Source organism: Amblyomma americanum, chromosome 6 (genome assembly GCF_052857255.1).
Source record: "Amblyomma americanum isolate KBUSLIRL-KWMA chromosome 6, ASM5285725v1, whole genome shotgun sequence".
Lineage (NCBI taxonomy): Eukaryota > Metazoa > Arthropoda > Arachnida > Ixodida > Ixodidae > Amblyomma > Amblyomma americanum.
In genome coordinates, this window is record NC_135502.1 from 59,948,630 (window position 1) to 59,972,237 (window position 23,608).

General features: G+C 45.8%; 2 protein-coding genes across 2 annotated transcripts; one reads left to right on the top strand and one right to left on the bottom strand.

Moving 5' to 3' along the window:
• The first annotated feature begins 1,436 nt into the window (after nt 1-1,436).
• Nucleotides 1,437-7,004, top strand: LOC144093575 (toll-like receptor 9). Its single transcript, XM_077627113.1, has 3 exons — nt 1,437-2,162; nt 2,538-2,686; nt 6,734-7,004. Exons 1-3 carry the CDS (start codon nt 1,486-1,488, stop codon nt 6,913-6,915), a joined length of 1,008 nt encoding a protein of 335 aa, XP_077483239.1. The 5' UTR covers nt 1,437-1,485; the 3' UTR covers nt 6,916-7,004.
• Nucleotides 7,005-8,150: 1,146 nt separating this feature from the next.
• On the bottom strand, nt 8,151-12,618 carry LOC144094735 (toll-like receptor 9). The gene is made up of 3 exons (XM_077628644.1): nt 11,559-12,618; nt 10,654-10,802; nt 8,151-8,643 (listed from the first exon to the last, which is right to left on the bottom strand). Exons 1-3 carry the CDS (start codon nt 12,206-12,208, stop codon nt 8,492-8,494), a joined length of 951 nt encoding a protein of 316 aa, XP_077484770.1. The 5' UTR covers nt 12,209-12,618; the 3' UTR covers nt 8,151-8,491.
• Between the last annotated feature and the right edge of the window lie 10,990 nt (nt 12,619-23,608).

Sequence of the window (23,608 nt, forward strand, 5' to 3'; positions counted from 1 at the left end):
AGGAAAAACGCTAAGGCACCCGTGTGCTGTGCGATGTCAGTGCACGTTAAAGATCCCCAGGTGGTCGAAATTATTCCGGAGCCCTCCACTACGGCACCTCCTTCTTCCTTTCGTCTTTCACTCCCTCCTTTATCCCTTCCCTTACGGCGCGGTTCAGGTGTCCAACGATATATGAGACAGATACTGCGCCATTTCCTTTCCCCCAGAGCCAATTAAAAAAAAAATTTGGGACGAATAAGTGTTAAATAAGCAAGGGATTTCACTGATGGGGGCGCTTGTCGCAGGGTTCGTCAAAAGCAACAAAGGACGCAATTCGGAAATGCACTCTATCCCGGAAAAATGTTGTTGCCATGTTTTAGTAAGTAACCCGCGACTGTTAACGTATTTCGTCGAATACACTGATGCAGAAGCACTCATTGTGACTGCCTGCATACTATCTGCCATCGTGGAAAGCGTTCCGTCAGCACCAGCGAAAGAACCGCTGGCTATAAGTCTACGCGAGCACTGGCCACACATTTTTCTGTTCTTCGACAACGGTGATGTTTGTGCCTCTTTCGATAGGAGCGTCCTTATTGGTATTCCCTCCAAGCATGCCGTTGGCGTGCAATATATTTTGCTCACCGTGTGCTGATTCTTCCAACGAATGCACATATCGTTACGGCGGGTTAAAGATGCCCTCGTTTCCATGAACATTGTAGCCCTCTGCGCCGGATACTACACACGCACGCCACCAAAATCTTGCCCTCTTTTATTCGTCGAAGCAAGGTGCAAACCAGACACACGACTGGTTTTGCGTTAGGTTAAGCTATGCAGCGGCCTCAAAGCCGAGGGTCTAGCGGGGCTCTCAAAACCGGCCAGTCGGTTTTACGAATTCTGTCACTTCCTGGAACCATGCGTGATACGACGAACACATCGAAACGACTTTTCCAAGGCATTTGAAAACTTCCAAAAGAAAAAAATAGCTGCTTGAATTTGCGTATTTTGGCGGGCCTATTTCCGTACCTTTAACTTACTCGTAGTGGTCTAAATCTGCGCTTGACGTCAGAAGGTGACGCTGTTTCGGTTTGCCTTCGAAGGGGGCCACGTCTTGTCGAGCACTTGTAGTGCAACCGCAAACCTGTGCTTTCAAATAACAACACGCTGGCAACTTTCTACACTATCTGACTTCAACAGTTAAATATAAATAATTAAGGGAGTTCTTTCCTTCTTATCCTTTTTTGTCTTTGCCCTCGTCCGACTCAATGTCATTCGAGGACCAAGTGACATGCTGATGTATAGCCATGCTCCTGGCACCGTCAAAGGCGACGTGGGGAATGCCCTCGACTGCAGCTTCGGGCGAAATCCGAGTGCTCGCAATCTGTTCCTAGCACCGCACGCTTTGCCCCTATCTCGCGTCTGGCGTTCTGCGTAGTCTGGCCTTCCCACTGCTCCGTGCAAGAGTGGACGACGTTAAAACCTGGCAGAGCATGCCAAAGACCGAGAACCATGCGGTGGTCTAGTCGTCGAGGAGCGTCGCGTGGCTTCCAGAGCTTTTGTCTACTGTCATGGGCTGTGCAATGGTCAACATGTGTGCCCTCTTGCTTCTACACCAGAAGATCTTCAGGGCAGGTAACCTACACGTGCACCGATCTGCGATCTTCAGGCCAGTTACTTGAACACTTTGAGCCCAACAGGACAGCACCAGTAGGCAAACTGAGGTTTGTCCTTGAGAACAGCGCACTGGAACGCATCCCTGAGGGTCTCTTCCAAGGTTTGGACGTCTCTACGATTCAGTTCGACAACGTCGTTCTGACCGGTGAGTGGAGTCGAGCCGAATCGACACCTCTGCGCGGACTAGAAGACACCTTGGAGAAGCTGGTCTTCAGCCACAACAGCACTGTTCCAGACAACTGGGCCTTCTTCCTGTCAGGCATGGCCCAACTCTCCGAGATGGTCTTCTTCGACATGAGCGGTGTGAGGTTGGCTTCCAGTTCTCAGGACGGACTTCCTAGGACTCTGCGGAAGCTGCACTTAGTCCGCTCGACCATTGCGAGCGCGGACGACTACTGGCTTTCGTCTCTGACAGACCTGGAGGCGCTCTCGCTACGTCACGTCAACCTCACGGCGTTTGCGAGAACCGTGCTGCCCTCGACGGCAGCCAAGCTGGAGACGCTTCTATTGGAGTGAGTCGCCGTCGTCTATTATTTTCGGTCGCTTGCTCTCTGAGCCAGCAGGTCGCGTAGTTCGTACACTGTCCTCGTGAATCCTGAGTAGCAAGAATATCTGAACAAAAAATACTAATAGCGATACACATTGGAAACTGAAAACATTTCAGAACACTGTTTTTTTTTTTGGAGAAAGTTGTAAAAGTGCTCATAGTTTGACCCATGAGTCGCCGAATTACATGATGCTTATTTGTGACATCGTCAGTAAAGGCAATACCCGGCTTGATAGGCCCACCAGAAGACAGAAGCAGTATTTTTCACTTTTCTCTTTATGGAATCTATTCATGTGATCCTGAAATAAGATCCACCAAATTGCTTTTACTTGACTTTCAGGGACTGCTCGCTGACAAGCTTTCCAGCTGGTCTCGACAAAGGTCTTCCGTCTTTAAAGTACGTCGGTCTACAAGACAATCAAATCGTCCAACTTGGCAGCGAAGACGTAGCACCTTTAGTGAACAGAGGCGTCGTTGTGCAGCTAAGGGGTAAGTCTCCAACGTTTGTTTGCTTTGTCCGCGGCATATCGTCTAACTATCCTTTTCATTCTCATTTTTGAAGGCCATGTTAAATTGATAGTTTTACCTTGCACGCTTTCAGTCACTAACACTTACTACGGCACTTTTCTACTATCGCTGAAAGGTAACTGCATGCGAGCGTCTGACGTTTCTGCTTTGTCAAAATCGTCAGCTTTTCGAAGAATGCCGACACAAAAATGTTGATGAAAACAGGACAATGGCTCAGTGAATGCCTGCTCAGACTTACGTAGCAGCAACCCACGTTTCAATGTTTCTTAAGACAGAGGCTGGTCAGAAGACTCGTGTGTTAACACTGACTAGCTGGCCAACTGGTGCATGGCTTTGATACACAGTGCATATTTTGTACTGACAGAAAAGCTGTAACAAAGTCGCAAGAGAAAGGTCAAGGGCTAAGCGGAAAGGAAATACCGCTATTCAATCAATCGATCGGTAAGGCCCATCAGTCGATAAAGCGATCAACCGACAACACATTATTGAGAGAGCAGTTATCTTTTAACACGACAGCAAACTAACCACCCTGGCAGGTAGAAGTTCAATTAATGATTAATCGCAAGAGGTTGCTCGGGAACAGCAATTTTGGTCGCACAAAACCCACCAGTGGCAGCACCTGCCATCGCTGTGCAGTGGCGCATTCCTTAACCGCCGCAGAATGGCGCAACGAGTAGTATGATCACTCCCAGGTATATATGAATTTAAAGTTGAGACTGACCAATTCCGCATATATGGGCATAAACTCATTAACGCTATCATGTCATACCCTTCAGGCGGAGCTTAAGTGCTCCCTCCAATTTGTATAAAGCTGTATACTAAGAGCCTAGCATTACAGTTCGTTAATATTCGCAGTCTCAGCAGTAGCTCTATACTTCTTTATTCTTTAATAATTCATACTCAACATGAGTTACAAAGACGCTTGTTGGACACACAGTTAATGGCTTCATGTTTTCTAGCTACCACTTCTCACTCCTGTTGGCGATTGGCTAATTGTGTCTATTTTCAAACGATACCCTTTATGTGACCTACACGAGGGCGTTAATAGAGCCTGCGCGATTTTTTTGTTTCAATCCAAAATACTTAAATTCACAATCAGGACGTGACTGCAGCCGATGTTAATGGACATGTCGAATGAGTGAATAGAGATACCTCAGGTAAGTGAACCGAAGGACTCGTGTCCGCGTAAGTGTGCCTTGCAGAGATTAAAAGCAAGCAGACAAAATAAAAGATCAGGCGGGGATTAATTCGAAGCATTGTTGTTATCCTATACAAAAAAGTCCTATGGGCGTCTATGGAGAAAGCTATGTCCGTCTATGGCCTTTTATGAACGTCTATAAGCACCTATAGAGGTGCTTATTGCCAGCTATTGAAAAATCTATGCCACTAAAGCTATAGCTTTGGAACCATACAATTGTCTTAAGCTCTCTATAGAAAAAATATATCAGCGTGTATAGACAGCTATAGACAGAAATAGGAAAGGTCTATAGCTATTTGGGCCAAAATTCTATAGCCGGCCATAGAACATTTTTGTATGGGATAGCTTCGTAATTGCGTAATTATGACATTTTCTATTTGATAGTTACCAAAATCGCTGTTGCTAGACGGACTTTGACTTTTATATTTGCAGGCCGCTGCGTTGGCTCACTGGTTATGGTGCTCGGCTGCTGACCCGAAAGACGCGAGTTCGATCTCGGCCGAAATGCTAGAGCTAGCTGTTTTCTCTCTCTCTCTCTCTCTCTCTCTCTCTCTCTCTCTCTCTCTCTCTCTCTCTCTCTCTCTCTCTCTCTCGTGTACTGTGCGATGTCAGTGCACGTTAAAGAACCCCAGGTGGTCGAAATTTCCGGAGCCCTTCACTACGGCGTCCCTCATAGCCCGAGTCGCTTTGGGACGTTAAACCCCCATTATATATTAGTTTTCATATTTGCAGGAGGAGTGTAATGTTATTCCATTACAAAGTTGAAGGGCACGCTCCCACTTGCGCACTTTTTGAAAAGTGTTCTTTCTGCGCTGCTAACAAAGAGCGGAAAGTTCCAGTTGTACGCAGTTGTAGTGTGTGTTTTAAAAGCTCGCTTTCGGTGTCTATCATCCTCAGGTCGTTGACGTTGTACGTCCAAGTTCGCGGAGCCGCACGCAGTTGCCATATCAGCGCCCGCTTGCGGCCATAATCTTGTGTTTTCCTGCTATTTCTTACGATTTCCTAAGGTCGTGGAAAGAAAAAGAAGCTAAAAGTAAAGATATTTCTCCTTAAATAGACTACGCCTTTGGCGCTTGGTTTAATGGTCTGTGATTTTCTAAGTGAACCATTTTACGTATTTATAGAGCGTTAAAAATTAATTAATTATTTCGGATCATTAGTCGGGTTAGCGTGAAAGAGTAAAAACATCGAATGTATTGAAGCAACCGCCAACAATACTGCTCCAGCCGCATTCCGGAAAAATGCAGTCTTTTTTTCTGTTCGTTTGTACAAACAGTCACAAAGCCACGTTATGAGGGAGTGCTGTCACCGCTGGCACCTCAAAGACGTCATCACTCACCTTAATGCGCATAAGGTATATACACGCCTGCATGAATATAATGGTCAGCACCGAAGAAAGGCGTCACGTGAACTTTCGGAAGCATTTCACGTCAAGAATAAAGGAGGCGTCAACCGAACGTCCATTGCCCTTGTAATGACGCTGAGTCAAATTTTTGTTAGTGCGTGTCCTTCGTATACGCCAGCAAGTAGCGCCTATTCTTCTTTATGTGTTTGGACATCACAAAGCTTCAATATGTTTCTGCCATCTGTTAAATATTGTGAGTGAATGAGCGCCCGTGTAGCGTCCTTCCTTTGTCTGGCGACAGCTTTTTTGCGTCCTCCAAAACTTCGCTCAGCAAACACCAAGTAGCCGAAGAACACACTCTTATGCATCGTGTGAGCAGAGACAGTAAACAAGCGATACAGTGAAATACCACTTAAACGAACTTCTAAAGACTTCAGAGAAAGGTGTGCTGAAGTGAATCCTCGCTTTCAAAAAATGCCAACACTGGGGCTTGGTTTGCTGAACCGAAGTTGATATCAAGGATTCAAATGGCTCTAACAGTCATTTATTTCAGAATCGTTAAAACTGTACAAATAAAATGCAGTGATACCTGATGATCGCTGACACTTTATATCGGTATTCATAGCATTATACACGATGTCACTCCAAACACAAAGGCCTTTATGGCTCTCCGCAAAACGTGATTGCTGACTTGCTAGATGTAGGAACACTGTTAAGGCACGTGCGCAAGCAATAAATACAGCTGCTGCTCAGGCTACAAGCTAGATGTGCAGCCATATCAACGTAAAGCAATATGGCGCCTTGCGGTTTTGCAAGTTAAAGTGTGGCGCTGCAGTGGCAGTACCTAAGTTGCGACAGTTTAGGAATTGCAGTGTCCTCCGTTTCGCGGTTGGAAGCTTCGCTCATGCCTGTCGAAATGATACATTATGATCCGGGAGCAATCCTTTAGTGCTGCCCGAAATTTTCACGTAACTGAAAGTAGCAGCGTATTTAAATAGTAAGGAAGAGGGTTAAGTATATAAAGACAGATTGTTAGTTCTACTCAGTTATTGTGTTCCGACGTCGAGCGTCTGTCACAAAAGACGAAAACATCACGCAAGAAAAATTTCAGAGAGCCGGAAACATTGATGAAAACATCACGCAAGAAAAATTTCAGAGAGCCGGAAACATTGATGAAAACAATCATGTCGTCTTCTAGTACGCTTTTTAAATGTTTAATGTATTTATGTTTAATTTTTTTCCCTTTCAGTCATGTGGTACTATCAAATATACTCATCACCTTTTTTCTCAATCCATTTTGATTGTGATTTCAGCGCAGACAAGCATGCTTCCTTCCTACTTTGCCTCTGCTTTTTAAAGCCACCAACGCGCCCAGCTATCCTCACTACTGCTTTCTTGGATGCTCTTTCGATGAAGTCGTTCTTGATTTCTCTAAAATTAAGTCATACATTTTTTCGCCCCGCAGGCAACCCTCTGAACTGCGACTGTAACCTGCTATTCCTCACCGAAAACCGGCGACGTCACCCTATCTACGGAAAGTGCGAATCCCCAGCTTCCCTGAAGGGACGAAATCTGCGGGCGCTCTCTGCAAGGGACTTACCGCAGTGTAGAGGACGGCAACAAGCTGCAAGCACTCAAGCTGTGTAAAGTAATTATTTTGCATAACTATAAAATGAGTTTCTTGAATAAAAAAAATTACTATTTTAGAGTGTCCAGTGAAGAATAAACAACTCGAATGAAGAACATCTTTCTTCAAAAAAAAAAAACGCCTATATTTGATGCAGTGCTGAAATGGCTAAAGGCGGCAGCCGACAGCTTGACAATGAGCCCAAGGGCCCTTCCATACTGAGGTTTCATAATTCTGGATAGGTCCGTGTTTAACCACTATAGTACGTCATACTAACAAACTACGTATGTTAAGGCATACTCTCACCATTAATGTGGATATCAACTGTTATTTACTATTGTAAGACTCTCGGCAATGTGCGACGCATAACGTTTGTGAAAAAGGAGAGGAGGCGTGATCATTGCAGGTGTTTTCTTCTTTTTTTTGTTAGAGAGAATATTTTTTTAGAGAGACTACCAACTATAGCGTTCGCATTTTAAAGCCACTCCCGGCTGCGATTCATGTTTTTCGCAACTTTCGCTTGTTGAGTCTTTTCGCATTGAGTCCATTGTTTCAGTTTCAGTCGAGGAAGGAAAGCAGGAGGTCTGATACTGAGTGCAGGGTACCGGAAATTAATCCGGTATCCAAAAGCCAATGAAACTTCAGAATAACGCCACTTGCAAAGAGAGGGGCTCCCCAGAGAAAGAAATTTCTGGCTGTCCAAATGCAATGTCATGCGGTAAAAAAAAATAAAAAAGAAAAGTCCTTGTTCAGCCTGAGCAACAATCTTCCGAATATTTTTTCAGTCTAGCTGGAAACCGCTCAGACTAAACGTTGCTTCTAACGAGAGTGTGGCAGACAAGCTGTTCTCAGGGCATTGATGGGGGGGTCAAAGTTTTGCCTTATTTGCTTGTCACCATATAATATATTTCCTCGGTATGTTACAAACGAATGAAACTAAACAAAGCGCCAAGCGTGGCAGTCGCGCAAGTACTGGCGGCTTGAAGTATCTCTGAAGTACGCGCGAGAGTTCCCCCGTTCTTCACACTTGTTGATCAAATTTTTCCTTCTACTACTTAACAATAACAAATCAGCTGCATCGTCCTTCGTTTGGTGCAGCGCGAAAAAATAATGAAGTGGAAGCAGACAAAAAATGGCACTAAAAAGGAACAACCAAGAAGGTTTGCATGAACAAAATTTATTCAAACGGAAAGTGTCACCAGCAGTAGGTTACCACAGGAGGGGTGCGGATCGATGAATCAATCAATCAATCAATCAATCAATCAACCAATCAATCAATCAATCAATCAATCAATCAATCGATAACTCGATGACTCGATCAAGCAATCAATCTATCTATCAATCAATGCACTGCTGTTACCCCTAGCGAATGTCCGTTCGCAAGTTACCTTCGGAAGTTCACTAATTCCTCAGGCAGATCACAATCGCTTCGCGAATGGCTGGGTCTTGTAAACTTGAGAAATGAAACGAAGAAGGAGGCCCACAAGCGCAACTATAGGGCTTATGAGTGCGCCCGTTTAATCCACAGGGAATGCTGAAAAGCGCTTCGCGAACGCACTGGTTCGCTGAAGAGGCAGTCTATAGGGCGGCCGCTGTTCAGGCACTTCCCTCGCACTTGAGCTGCTTGTGGTGCACGTTGGTGATGTAGTTGTCCCTAAGTTCGCGTGGGCTGTCGCACAGGAAGAAGTGCCACGTGGACGGATAGTCCAGGATGAAGGACAAGTGGCAGTCGCAGTGCATCGGGTTGACTGCATGAAAAATGACGCGGGATTGAGCACCAAAAACACCGAACTGTCACTCTTTTTTTCTTCGGCTCTCCGCGTAAACGAACGACACATTTCGTTCCGTGGTGTTCACTGAACAGAGAATCCTAGAGCCCTTACTCGCATGAAGTTTCGAATTAGCTAGGCTGGAATAAGTGCTACGCTTAACTGCGATGCATTAGAAAGGGGGCATTGAAGTGCTGCATGCATTTTGCCGCGTTATTTTTGGTACTGACTGTACATATGGTTTTCTACTCTCATCTTGTCTGGTATCGCTTCGTGCTACAGGTCGCTCTGTGGGAATGCCTGAAGCGGGAAAGTCAGTCATTGTGGCGTGATCGAATTTCTGACGAAAGAAGGACTTATAATTCATGAGCGCATGTAGAATGTCCACGGGCACTGTGCGCTATCATATACGACTGTCATACGGTGGACAGCTTTGTTAGGCACGGCGGGGAATCTTTGAAACACGATACGCCTGCCGGACGGCCAGTTGAAATAATCACTGAACAAACATGCAACAGAGTGTAGAGCAGATTAAGGCGAATAGGCCTGTGACGGTTCTTCAGGTTGCTGTGGCATCAGTAGTGGGCCCCTACAGAAATTATTTTGCACAGACATTGAGACACGTACATAGTCTGTTCGCCGGGGTGTGCTGAAAGTCGTAGAATCTGATACGAATGAAGGAAAATGGAGTGAAAGGCGGTCATGTAGTAGCCGCCACGATTAACTCTGATGAGACTAGCTTTTATGGGTGATTGGTGATTGGGCACGAAACGTTTATCTACCACTCCAATTTTGAGAGCGAGCAAGGCATGGCCTGAAAATCCAATTCTCCAGCGCCTGTCCAATTCAAAAGAGTTTATACAGGAAAGATCATGATCAGACTTTTTTTTGGATGAGTAGTGTGTTTTGTGAAGAGGGACGAGGAGTTGGTTTTGGGTGAACGAAGTTATGTACCAGCTAAAACAACAAATGCTAAAACCAGCTAAAACAACAATGACAAATGCCTGCTAGGCCTACGTGTTTCTCGGCTGCATGAGGTCATAAAAAAAAATCACCTAAGCAAACCGATAAAAAAATGATGCTTCTTGGTAATGATCCAGCCGACACGCCTCGATGTTACATAACACTCTGTGCAGGACCGCGTGTTTGAAACCTCCAACTTCCCGGCCTATGCTCTCGGTCTTGCCCCCAATGGGTCTTGGCATTTAAAGCAGCACATTCAAAAACACCAATTTATCGATGAAGATTAGCTCAACAAGGCCATTGAGCATTATTTCTAGGGCGTGAGTAAACTTTCTATTCATCAGGAATAAAAAAACTCTGAAACCGATGTGTGCAGTCTGTTGACGTTTGAGGGCCTGAGCTGAAAAATAAAGACTCCTTCTTCGTCTTAGAATCCTTACTTCTGTGTTCGGCTTTATACTTACCCAAACCCATCGTATGTTTAAACTTACCGATGCTGCTTTGCTGCAAAAAAAGAGAGAGAAAATATCCTGGGACTAACTGGTGAAACGTGTTGTGGAAAGGTGATAGCTTCACGTGCCTGAGCATAATTAGCTAACGAGAGCAGACACATAAATGGTTGATACGGACAACCGCAAACAATATTTAAGCACACATTCTTTTAAACTACGCACACCAACTTCAGCAAGTTACCCGGTCAAATTGTAAATTCTGTGGTTTAACGTCACAAAACGACACATAGGCTAGAGAGACGCATTATTGGAGTTCTCCGTATTAATTTATACCACATAGAGTTCTCTAACATGTGCTGACATTGCACACCACAGGGTGTTTTCTGTATTTCGACTCCATCGAAAGCACGGCAGCTGCAGCCGGGATCGAACTCCCGACCTTGGGATCAGCAACTGAATGCCAACGGCACTGAGCACAGCGGTGGGTATTTATGCTGTTAAAAAATATTACTAGTGAAAAATAAATTGCTGTAATTAGTGGCACATATTTGTGCATGTTTAAATCTGGCCTTACACATCATGTCGACGACGGGAACCTTATTCTTGATGGGAGCCAGGTCCTGCTCTCGGAGCGTCGGGATCAGGTTCTTGAACAAGTTGATGTACTTGAGGGCAGGCAGATCGTCGCCGAGTCCAACAGGGAAAGAGATCAGCTTGTTGGTTCTGAACAGACGCAAAAGTGAGAGAAATTCTCAAGGAATACATTTTTGTCCATGAATATAGTCCAGAAAAAGACCCTGTATTCTGAGCTGGTTCGCCTGTTCCGTCTTGCATTATGCATTTGTAGTGGCTGTCACCATCAGTTAAGCACATCATCGGTATATGCCTACACCAGGATTTTCTAGTGAGCTAAAATTAGGACAGAGGAATAGTTTGAAAACAGAGACGCATGAATTGAAGATAATCAAGCAGGGCAATGAAGAACTAAAATATAGAGTATATGGCCAGGCACATCCACCGCCAACATGCTCACCGTCGCTCAAAAGCGACAGTGGCAAGAACTCTTGTCGGGTAATGGAAGTTTATGACTGCCTTAAAACGTGGACAGATGATATAGCATGCTTCTGAACCTGTTACAGTAAGGACGCTATCATTTTTGATGGCTAACCGCATTCATGATGACGTCGAAAGGCTTCTACTTGGAAGGTATCCTACACGAAATACGTGGAAGGTATCTCGTTAAGAAGAAAATCTGATTGGGTACATACACAGTACACAAGCACTCAAATACGCTCGGGATATAAACTAAGGGGAACAAGTCGAAACAGTGGCTGATATATGACGGGGAACCTTAAGATAGAACTACATGCTTTTCTGTCTCAGGCTCAAGTACACTGGCCGGTACATATACACTATGCGCCTGTCTGGTTCATCGACACCAGCCCAATGAGCAGGTTAAGGGAGTGTGGGTACACTCACGGCAAGTCGAGTGTGGTGAAGCGAGGCGCCGGCATAGGCAGCAAGTCTCTGCTGAAACGAGCAAGATCCGTGCCGCGGAATATGAGACTCTCCAGGTTCACGAGGTCGCTGATCCATCCGCTCTCTATGGACTCGATGGTTGCGTCGGCAATGTACAGAGTCTTCAAGCTCTTGGGCAGATGATTGAAGTCACGCGTCAGCCGAAGACGTCCGTAGTGGACGAGCTCCAGTTCTTCCAGTTGCCGCAAGCCAGAGAGCAGAGCCAACGATGAAGGTAGGGTGCCCAGGCTGAATGTGAGTCGGAGCAGAGTGTCTTCAAGGCCTCCGAAAGGGTTATCCGTCGGAGTGGCAGTCGGGTCGAAGCGTCTGACGTCGACGCTCCTCAATTCCAGGATTGAGACATTGAGTCCCGCGAAGGCTGCTGGAGGCAGCGATGGGAGCTGGGAGTCGATGAGCTGAAACCACGTAGGCTTCACGGATGGCTCACGTCGGACATGAGTGCGGAAGTCTCCAGGGGAGCGGAAATTTCGGCACGTGTATCTTCGGTAGTCACGGGCGTCGAAGATATCGCAAGAAGGAGTGGCCACTGCAAGAGCTACCAGTAGGGACAATGAGACCACAGCGCTACGACGAAGCTCTCCGTAAGGCATGGCTGCTAGGCTGCTTTGCTGTGAATCCAAGGAGTGAATTAAGAGGACGGGAATGCCGAGACTTCACGGGGCATAGAACGCTCTAGATAACACGTCTTTTTTTGCTGCAGGATGATTCAACTTTGTTATAAAGAAGAAAGTGGAAAGAGTGCGAGGCGAAGAGAGGCAGACTTCGCTCCTTCTCGCACCAGGTTTCAGGAGCGTCCGTGCGTGACAGAGTGTCCGTGCCAGTGGCTGATGGCGCACGGTGCAGTCTTTATATAGAAAACCCAAGAGTGACATAAACAGTGCACCCTCGACCGGCTGTGGTGGCATGTTGTTTTCGGCGTACCCCACGGCCCTATCTTGGGGTCAGCCACTTTGGTGGTGCTTTTTACAGCGTGTGATTTTTTTCCCCCTGCGTCTCGAGCGACTTCTTGCGACCAGACGCATTTATCGCGGCAGACAACTCGAGAAGGATGGGGGAAACGAAAACTACGAAAGTAAACAAACGCAGCCTGGGACAGCGACACGAAGCCGGATATCTTGTTTATGATCTGGGAAGTGTCCCTCAGTATCAACCATGGAAGGCATTGCATAAGAATAAGAAACACGTTTATTGATGAGAGTAGGGTATATCGGCCAGACGCGTTAGCTTATCGGTCGTTTCGGTGCATGCACACTAATAAATGGCACTTCTTTAAAACTGGAACATAGGAAACGGGTAGAAAGGGGCAGTGCCGTTCAGGACGACACTCAATGTCTTACTAACTCTATCCTGCAGACGCCTTTTCGAGACGACAGAGAGTAATAGATTACGTATTGTGACTTCCAAAATGCAAATTTATTTTTATTGGTGTCGCCGCAAGAATGTTTTGTGTGGACTCTGATAAATAGGCACTGCACCGACAGGAAACCAAAAAGAAAATAAAGAGGTGATCAAGGACGCAATGCGATTTATAAGATAGGATAAAGACAGGTTTTTCAGCACAGAAGTGTGCAAAATGTGCGTGTCCAGAAATTTCCAGCTTATATTTGCCCTTTGCAACAATGACAGTTTCGTTCTCATCCTCCAGCAAAGGAGAAGGCATCCTAATAAGATATTAAGGAGGTTGTGGGGAGGGAGCTTTCGAACCGCGTTGTTGCAAAATGCATGTAGAAAAGAGTGGCTGTCTTTATTCTGCTAAAAGTAAGCCAACGTCTTTTTAAGCTATCATGCCTCGCTGATTCCATCAGCCGGCTCATATTGCGCGATTCCCGCTACGGAAATATGAGTAGGCAACTGGAGATACTTACCGAAAGCCTGACAAATGTCTTGATAAGTGTGTTATTTTTCTGCAGATAGAGGGCGCTTCGGGGTTTATATAGGACGTTCCTCTGCTGTCAACAATGTTTTTGTTTTTACGGAGAAAGTTGTTTCGCACTGCTGCAGGTTTAGACAGGCGGCGGTTGAGAAGAGGGTCGTCCGACGACCTTTCTCTCTCTCCTCAAGTCAAGCTCGCACTCTCTCTTGTGACTGTGGATAACCATGGGTAGGCCACTGGCTGTTTGAAGTCCCTCTGGAAATAGTAACACGGGCCAAAAATTTTCAGTACAACATAAAGTTTAGAGTTGGTACGTTATCAGTATAAAACCGCCTTATGGCTTTTCAGCAGAAGTGACGGCGGGAATGCTGACGTTTCATTCGGCCAGTTTTTCCTTTTTCAGGGAATTTTCATTTAAAAACGCAGACGTTCGCAAACGCACGCACCCCCCTCAACACACACACACACACACACACACACACACACACACACACACACACACACACACACACACACACACACACACACACACACACACACACACACACACACACACACACACACACACACACACACACACACACACACACACACACACACACACACACACACACACACACACACACACACACACACACACACACACACACACACACACACACACACACACACACACACACACACACACACACACACACACACACACACACACACACACACACACACACACACACACACACACACACACACACACACACACACACACACACACACACACACACACACACACACACACACACACACACACACACACACACACACACACACACACACACACACACACACACACACACACACACACACACACACACACACACACACACACACACACACACACACACACACACACACACACACACACACACACACACACACACACACACACACACACACACACACACACACACACACACACACACACACACACACACACACACACACACACACACACACACACACACACACACACACACACACACACACACACACACACACACACACACACACACACACACACACACACACACACACACACACACACACACACACACACACACACACACACACACACACACACACACACACACACACACACACACACACACACACACACACACACACACACACACACACACACACACACACACACACACACACACACACACACACACACACACACACACACACACACACACACACACACACACACACACACACACACACACACACACACACACACACACAGAGAGAGAGAGAGAGAGAGAAAGAGAGAGAATGAGAGAGAGAGATAGAGAGAGAGAGAGAGAGAGAGAGAGTTGTTTATTTTCTTCCGCAGTGCTTTTGCGGAGTTCTTAGTTTGTCCAATGACTTCTTAATAGCTCTTGGCAGTGTCCTGTTCTGACCTTGTTTCCAGCACTGCGGCCAATAGGAATCCAATCAACTCGTATTGCCATTTGCCTAGACAATTAACGACTGCAAAACTAGTAGTCATGCAGCAAACATATCGCATAATATCAACTGAGCGTGTCTTCTCTGCTCACAAACTGCGTTCCACGTCCAGTAGACTTTTCCATCGGATACACGAAACGCCTGCTATTGGCACAGTGACAATACATGCGCAGGAAGCTTGCGTTACCGCTTCCTCCGTGCTCGCATCAAATGAGGACAGCATTCCAGTGAGGAACACGGCGACACAGAGTTATAATTTCATCTTCCACGCCTATCCCTTTTATATATGATAAAACGCTTTGTGTTATTGTTAAGCACTGTGTCCATTGTGTGACGCTCGCTCTCATTTATATTTATCCTACTATAACTTGTGTTGTTGCTGAACGCTGTCCGATGGTCTAAAGTTTTGTTTGTTTCTTCCTTACTTCTTTCTAACACTCTGATGCTGACTTTGAATCTATTTGTGCACTACTAAGCCTTTCCAGCGTATCTTGTGCTGTTAAGCACTATAACAGTGGCATGTTCGTTCATCCTATTTTTCTCTCTGACATTACACTAAAAAAGACAGAAAGCTGGGCAAGTTGGTTACGATTCATTAACAGCTATAATATCTAAAATATAGCACAACAGCTCTCTTGCGGAGGCTACTACGTTGGACAGAAAGGTCGTTGTTTAAACATCTGCCTTATGGAAACAACAAATCTTTGGACAGGGGACGACGAAACGACTCATGTAACCGTTTGTTCCATGAAACATCAGTCATTTTCACACATATAGTGATCAGATGGTAAGGAAAGTAGTCGAGGCATACCATGTTGGTAAGGGTGGTTCTTCTGTTGTCAGCATGTGCCGCCGCGGTGGCTCAGTGCTCATGGCGCTCGGCTGCTGACCCGAAATACGCGGGTTCGATCCAGGCCGCGGTGGTCGCATTTCGATGGAGGTGAAATTCTAGAGGCCCGTGTATTGTGCGATGTCAGTGCACGTTATATAACCCCAGGTGGTCGAAATTTCTGGAGCCCCTCACTACGGCGTCCCTCATAGCCTGAGTAGCTTTGGGTCGTTAAACCCCAATGAACTAAAGCAAATCTTGTGTCAGCAAACCGTCATTATCGTTTGGCAACCGCAAAATAGAATTTTTGGAAAATTCTTTTACGGAGTTGTAGGTCTTGATCATTGTTGATAAGTTCGGTTGTTTCCTTAACTTTGTCTTGGCAGGAAGGGTGCAAATGTATGAAAGTGCGTCATAAACTTTAGTTGAAATTCAGCGCTAGTGTTGCCTGGTTCTTTGTTTGTTCTCGTTTTCCGCGATGTTATACTGTGTTATACACTAATAATAATAATTGGTTTTTTGGGGAAAGGAAATGGCGCAGTATCTGTCTCATATATCGTTGGACACCTGAACCGCGCCGCAAGGGAAGGGATAAAGGAGGGAGTGAAAGATGAAAGGAAGAAGAGGTGCCGTAGTGGAGGGCTCCGGAATAATTTCGACCACCTGGGGATCTTTAACGTGCACTGACATCGCACAGCACACGGGCGCCTTAGCGTTTTTCCTCCATAAAAACGCAGCCGCCGCGGTCGGGTTTATACACTAATTTTTTTTTCTTTTTCACATTTTTGTATAACGAGCCTTTCAATCTGGTCATCGTCTGTGAACCTCATCTTGTTCGCGCGGAGCAAGCGGTGCCTGATTGTGGCCGCTTTCCAACTACAACAACAACAACGTCAGACAGCTCACGTTGGCTGGCTCTCTGGTGCACGATTCTCAAGAAAACAAGACTGCACAAAGCCTACAAACATGCTTAGTGTGAATCTTTCCGAGAAGACAAACAGGCCATACCCGCCGTCGCAATAAACAAAGCTTATCACTACCGTTACCACAAGCGCCCTCTTTGTTTGTCCACTCTAACCGTCTCGTCCTGGGCAGTTTCTGGCTTCAAGAGGGTTGGCAAGTTATCCACGGCGGTCTTACGTGACGCCAAGGGCACATCAGTATAGGCACTCACTCTAGCACTAAGAACGTCCAGAAGCGAATTCTCGAACTGATTGATTTTCTTTTCTTTTTTTTTTTCTTGGGGGGAAGTGGGGTGGGAGGGCCTATTGTCTGGATATGGTGAGGTGACGCATAAGCGTACTTTTGAATGAACCGGTCTTCGGAGAGACGTTACACGCATCCGAGGATACTGCCACCAAAACAAACAAGCCTCTTTATAACAATTTAACGTTTTCGAGCAGCTCTGCTGCAAATTTACCGGCTCTTTCGCCTAATTTAAATGAAGATACGATATTTGTCACAAATTTTTACAAGTTGTGCGGTTCGCCCGGGACTCCTCACTGGCTCAGAGTCTGCAAGTGGGCCCGCGAAAACTGATTTCTTTGCCGCTTCAAGAAAGCAAGACTCAAGAAGCAAGGTCCCACTTGAGCCGTTCCAGCCTTCGCTTAAATACACTTGCTATATGTAGGTCCCGAACACTTCGCTCGCCTGGCATTTCATTTTACATGTCGGCAATGCCGCGTTGACGAGATGGCTGCAATGATGAAGTGGCACTTGAGTTCGTGCTGCATCGTAAATGCGAAAGATATGTTTAAGTGTAGTCTGGAGGGGTTTGCGCGGCAGGCTATCCCGGATGAAGCCTGGAATCTATGTACGCGAAAACTCACGCGAACGCGAAGGCGACGGCGGCAAGCGACGAGCGACGCCGTCGCGCGAAGCCGCCGCCGTCGCCTTCGCGTTTGCGTGAGTTTTCGCGTACATGGAGTCCAGGTGTGGCGGTGATAGTAACTGAAGTAATACAAACAGAAACTACGTAATTAAGCGCATATAGAGACACACACGCACATGAGGTTATTCACATGGTATAGTTAGCTCTATGACTCAGATGCTGGAGTACATTACAAGGTCTTCCTACTCAGCTGTCCAATCCTTCTAACAAAAATTCATCAATTTTTGTTCATGGGTTCTTTCTGTAACTCCTGATACAGTCGCTCTGATTTCTTGCTCTTCACTGTCTAAGCGTTTGTTTTGAAAGACACCTTATCAACCACTTTCAGTGCATATTTTATTGAAGAAAGAGCGCAGATTGATATCATGTGTGTGTGTTTTTTTTTCTAGGACAGGTACGCACACGTAGCCATAGTGCAAACAATAGTGATATCAGTGCGCCTGGATTACCTATCTATTCATTAATTTATAGAGCAACTTCTGGCATTACAGCCGAAGAAGGGGATGTCTATCGGTTACAACAAGAAAAAATGAAGGACTTCAGAAAAACAAAACCAATAAATTTGTACAAAAGTACAACGAGGTGTAAGAGGTAGAAACCAAAAAAGATGTTATAGAGTTGCTCTTTATCTAGAATACTTATACTGCCAATTAAGAGAGGTTATTCCAATAACAGATAGTCTTCGGTAAGTTCGTCCGCCGCGTGGCGCCTTATACTATTTCCAACCATCATGCCTGCGCTGGGCCGTTGAAGGACTGAGGTAAAATAATCTTTTTTATGCAACGGCGTTGATATATTGCCTCAATCATGTATGGCCTCCGTTTATGAAGAGCGTGCCTTTGTGTCGAAATGCGGGAAATGCCTACGTGCCGACCGTGACTGCATTCCGGTCGAAGCTTGATGCGAATGCACCAAGGTTGTTTTTTTTTGTACTCTTTGCCGACAGAGACGCTTCTTCTGTATTTGACCGTGACTCTGTCACCGAAAAGTTCACCTTTACTAGCCTCTGAACACCGCGTGCATTAACCACACGCCTTCACGCGCGGTTACTCAATGCACAGCCTCTCAACTTAAAAAAGAATATCATTAGTGCAGCTAAAATGAGCCTAGGGGCTTTTTGAATTCAAATGAATACAAGCGGAATAAACAACCAACCTTGCCGGTCGTAAAGCGCTTCGGGAGTCGTCATCTTGCACATACAACGTTCTGCTGCTCCGGCAGGTGCGAGTGACGTATTTTGCGCTAAAAATATACCCCTCCTGGGGAATGTCATTGGCGCACGTGTCACCGGTAGGAAAAACAGTGGGGTGCTGGAAGCGTGCTGCAACATGTGCAGCACGTGTGAGGGACTGCAGTCATTATGGGAGGAAGCTAGAGGTGCGGAAGTTATTCTGGGGAGAGACGAATATGTGTGTTTTTGTCTGCCGCAACAGGCGACACGTTTGCAAGCGACCGATACGCGTGCCACGGCGCTGTTTTTGTACTCTGTTTTATTTGTTACTTCATCGATAGTACAAAAACAGTGTCGCGGAAAGTGCGTTAATATCACATTAAATTTCAGAATAAAAAACGCCGGTGTTATTGTGAAATTGGAAAAAATTGTGCATTTGTTAATGCGAGAACACAGGATAAGAAATTAGGGCCACTCATTTCATGAACAGCCTTACGATATTGCCTCAACCTTGCCTTACCTCCACCAAGGCTAATGAATGAGCACATTTACCTGTGAATAAGAAATGTAGCGCTTCAAATTACAGCTTACGTTTTATTTAAAAGTAAATGGCAAAGATAATTGTGACCTTGCGTCTGCAAATTTTTTTTCTTTCGTGATTCGGTGCACCTCGAGAATTATTGTCGAGCTTAGTAATTGTTCAAACGGAAAAATAGCATTATAAAAAAATTAATGCTACTGAAGTAAAATATAACTTTCAAGACTCAGCGAAAAACTCTGAGATGTGTCTCATTGGTACGCAGATGTGGAGTAACCTAGTGTACTCTCATCTAGTTTAGCCTGGAGTGTTTCGGGAGTATAACAGGTACGGAGTATAGGAGTTTGTGAGAATTATAACAGGCACGTGCCTCGTGCCACCCTCATGACCCCATATGAGAAACCCCCTAAGTTCTCATACCCCGGTCCACATTCCCTTTGTGGCTCGGACACCCACAGACAACTTTGTTTTTGACCAGCAAGGCGACGCGGGAGTTATGGTTACCGACATGCTACAGTGCCATCGCTGACGCCCTTTACTGTTAAAAAAATCTGCTATTTACAACTATCGTTGAAAGAAATGGTGTATTTTTATGCGCCGAAACTGTGAGGGACATGGCATGGTTGCAGGTTATCGATTATTTCGACCATTCACTGTATTTGGACACGCTGCGAAATTTTGACATCTCAGTGCAAGTTTTCATTTATCTTGACGACGGTACTGATAGACAGCCGGAATTACAGGAAAGCTATGGAAGTTCGACGAAACAATTGTTGCTAGGTAAAGCTTTAGTATACTGTGAGAAATTGCTACGCTCTGACCAGTACTGATGTCACTCCCTATATGGCTTTTTTTTTATTCCAAGTCTTTTCACATAGTATATGTTGGTACTATACCTAGAAGGGAAGAGAGAAAAAGCTTTAATGACACTAGAATCAAGACACTAAAGGTTATAGATGCCCTTCCTATAAACCAACATAATGTTTACAATGGCATAGGTGACGATCGCGAACAGCGGAAGCGGCTGGGGTTATCGTCTGCACTTTCGTCTGCACTTTTGTCTGCGCTTTCGTCTGCTGCAGTACGTGGTTCTCTTTCGTTCGCTTATGCGGTTTGAAAACTGCTTTTCAGCTGTCTAGGATGGCTAGTTTGACCACCTGTATTTGTGACCAAATGTAGCGCTCGCAGTAGCATATCGGACTTCATGAGAAGGTTAATAATAATAATAATAATAATAATAATAATAATAATAATAATAATAATAATAATAATAATAATAATAATAATAATAATAATAATAATAATAATTGGTTTCTTGGGGAAAGGAAATGGCGCAGTATCTCTCTCCTATATCGTTGGACACCTGAACCGCGCCGTAAGGAAGGGATAAAGGAGGTAGTGAAAGAAAAAAGGAAGAAAGGGGTGCCGCAGTGGAGGGCTCCGGAATAATTTGGACCACCTGGGGATCTTTAACGTGCACTGACATCGCACAGCACACGGGCGCCTTAGCGTTTTGCCTCCACAATTAACGCAGCCGCAGCGGTCGGGTTCGAACCCGGGGACTCTGGATCAGTAGCCGAGCGCCCTAACCACTGCGCCACCGCGGCGGGTGAGAAGCTTGCACAGTTCGGAGAAACACATACGAGTAGAGCGCAATTTATGGGTACATTCGGCTTCGAGACACCAATTTATTGTGGGCGGAAGGACGCAGCATACTTTGTCACACTCTGTTTAGGAGTACCCGCCATCTGTTACCGAACAGCCGTCTCTATGGGTGCTGTATTAAAGGAGAAAAATATAGGCAGTGGCTAAACTTGGCTAACCATAGAATTCAGTGAAAAACAAGCACGCTTGTTAAGCATCTGAGGCTCGTCCATGGCAGTTGCGCTACACGCTCGCGACATCCGTTCTATATATGCCCACACGACCACGTGACTATGACGTGGTATCACATGGTCTTACAAAACCACCATGGGATGTCATCACGTGGCTTCACATCACCCCGTAGGAAGTTCTTAGGGTCAAAGGTCAACCGAAAGGTCACCCAATGTCAAAGGTGAACTAAAGGTCATAGGTCAAGGTCAGGGGTCAAGGGTTCGACACCATAACTGTTCCACACAAGGTCATACACGGCTAACGTGGTTGGGCTGAATGTCGTTCAAGGTCATTCTCCGGCCTACGCGACGACTGCTTTACCTAGCGTAGTGAAGCTTTTCGCTTCAAAATATTTTTTTAAATTTCTGTTGACACCGTGCTCCCGTCTCGTAGCCTCAGCGCACATACAGCTGTGGAAAACATCCACGCGCACGTATCGCGGTGTTTTAAAAATATATCGCCTTTGAAAAGACGCTTAATACTTCCACATTCAGCTCTAGGATGTGCTCGGTTTTTCTTCACGAAGGAACGACGCCATAGGTGCATTGTAATATAAAAAAAAAATGCTTTGAAAACTTTTGCTTACATGCATTCCTATGGGGCACTATCCGAGCTTTTACCAAACCCAGGAGGCGACAGCGCCAGCGCACCTTGCTTACGTCACAGATCGGTGTTGGTCTATACATATGGTTTCGCAATTCTGAGAAACTCTGTGGGTGTATACGTCAACACCGTGTTTCTGAAACAAGAGGCGCTCACACTGCAGGTTACTAGGTGTATCCGCGCTGCAGTCGCCTGCTGTAATTTAGTGCTTTCGTGTCGTGTTTAGGGCATTAATTAGTATTCGCGCCTGGTAAAACACTGCAAAAAATTGCACGTACTCAAGATTCCAAATTTTCATCTCCCTGGACGCTTTCTTACGGCGTGGTGTCGGTCGGACAAAAGGAAAAACGCAGGCATGCCGGCCCACGAAACTTTCGCCGCACAAACATGTACCGCTCTATATAGCTGTCAGTAAAAGCTGCTGACAGGAGAACCAGGGTGTTTTTTTTTCGCGTCTGTTCTTTTTTATTGCCACTGCAAGCGCTCACAGCAGAAATAGCGCCTGAGCATCAACTTTCCCAGCTCTCGAGCGACCTACCTGAAGCTTCGCACGAACTGTCGCAAGCTCAAGCGCTGTGGATAGTCCAAATAAAATATAAAATAACCATTGAGAACGGCGCGCTATGTGGGTATGCCGGCGGAAAAGGTACGAGAGGGAATGTGGGAGCTCTGTCACCGCCGAATTTATTAACCTCTTTTTTTTTCTTTGGCGCGCGCGGCCAACGACTTGCCCGAGCCCCAGAGCGAATAAGAAAATTGCCGGTGGTTTAGCTCTGGTTAAGCCTGGAGTGACGCGATAGCTACAGCTGGCCGAGTGGAACTTGGTCACGTGACCAACCACGTGACGAACCACGTGATCAGTCACGGCGCCGCGCCGCCGGCAGCTGCTCCGCACCCCGTGACCAACCAACCGACGGCGTGACCAACCAACCAACCAAGGATGGCGGCGCCGCCACGCTGAAGGCTCGAGATGCTACCGTAATGTAGCTATCGCTACTAAAAGTATCCTTTCTTTTCTTGTCTTCACTCTATTGAAGCCATGTGACACGTTTCGGCCAATCACCCACGCCTGACCACAGTTTGAACCTTTAATTCGGAGCCGCTAGAGATAGCTCCATGTCAGACCCTCCTGTATTTTAGAGGCTATGGTCAGATAAAACCTGCGTGTTTCAGCGGCGGCAGTTTTTTTTTTTTGCGTCGTCTCGCTCAAGTATATATTAGTTCGATTGTTTGTCTAGAAATTTTCACAGTGCGTTTTCCTCTCTGTCATCTTTCTAACCCTTATCACCCATCCCCAGTGTAGGGTAGCGAACCTGAGACTCACATCTGGTTAACCTCCCTGCGTTTCCTTTTCATTCTCTCTCTCTCACTTTCACAGTGCATCGACAATGCAGTAGATTTGACTTGTGATTCGCCACGAAGCATATGTACGTCCTGGTGCAGTTACCGCGCAGTTTCCTGGGCCTATTAGTGGGGCGTTTCTCGTTAGAGATGCATGTGCCGACCTCATTTTGCGCTGGCGCGGACAGTGAAGTGATTTAGCCAAGGCTGTTTGAAGGTAGCGTGGAGATTTACCACTATTAGTAAGCACAGTTAGGAGCGAATTATATAGATTTGTCCTTGAAATGCTTTAGGTATTGTGCTATTACGGCGACGCTTTGCTATAGTGTACACAAGAACTTCTTGTCCTTTTTTCGTTTT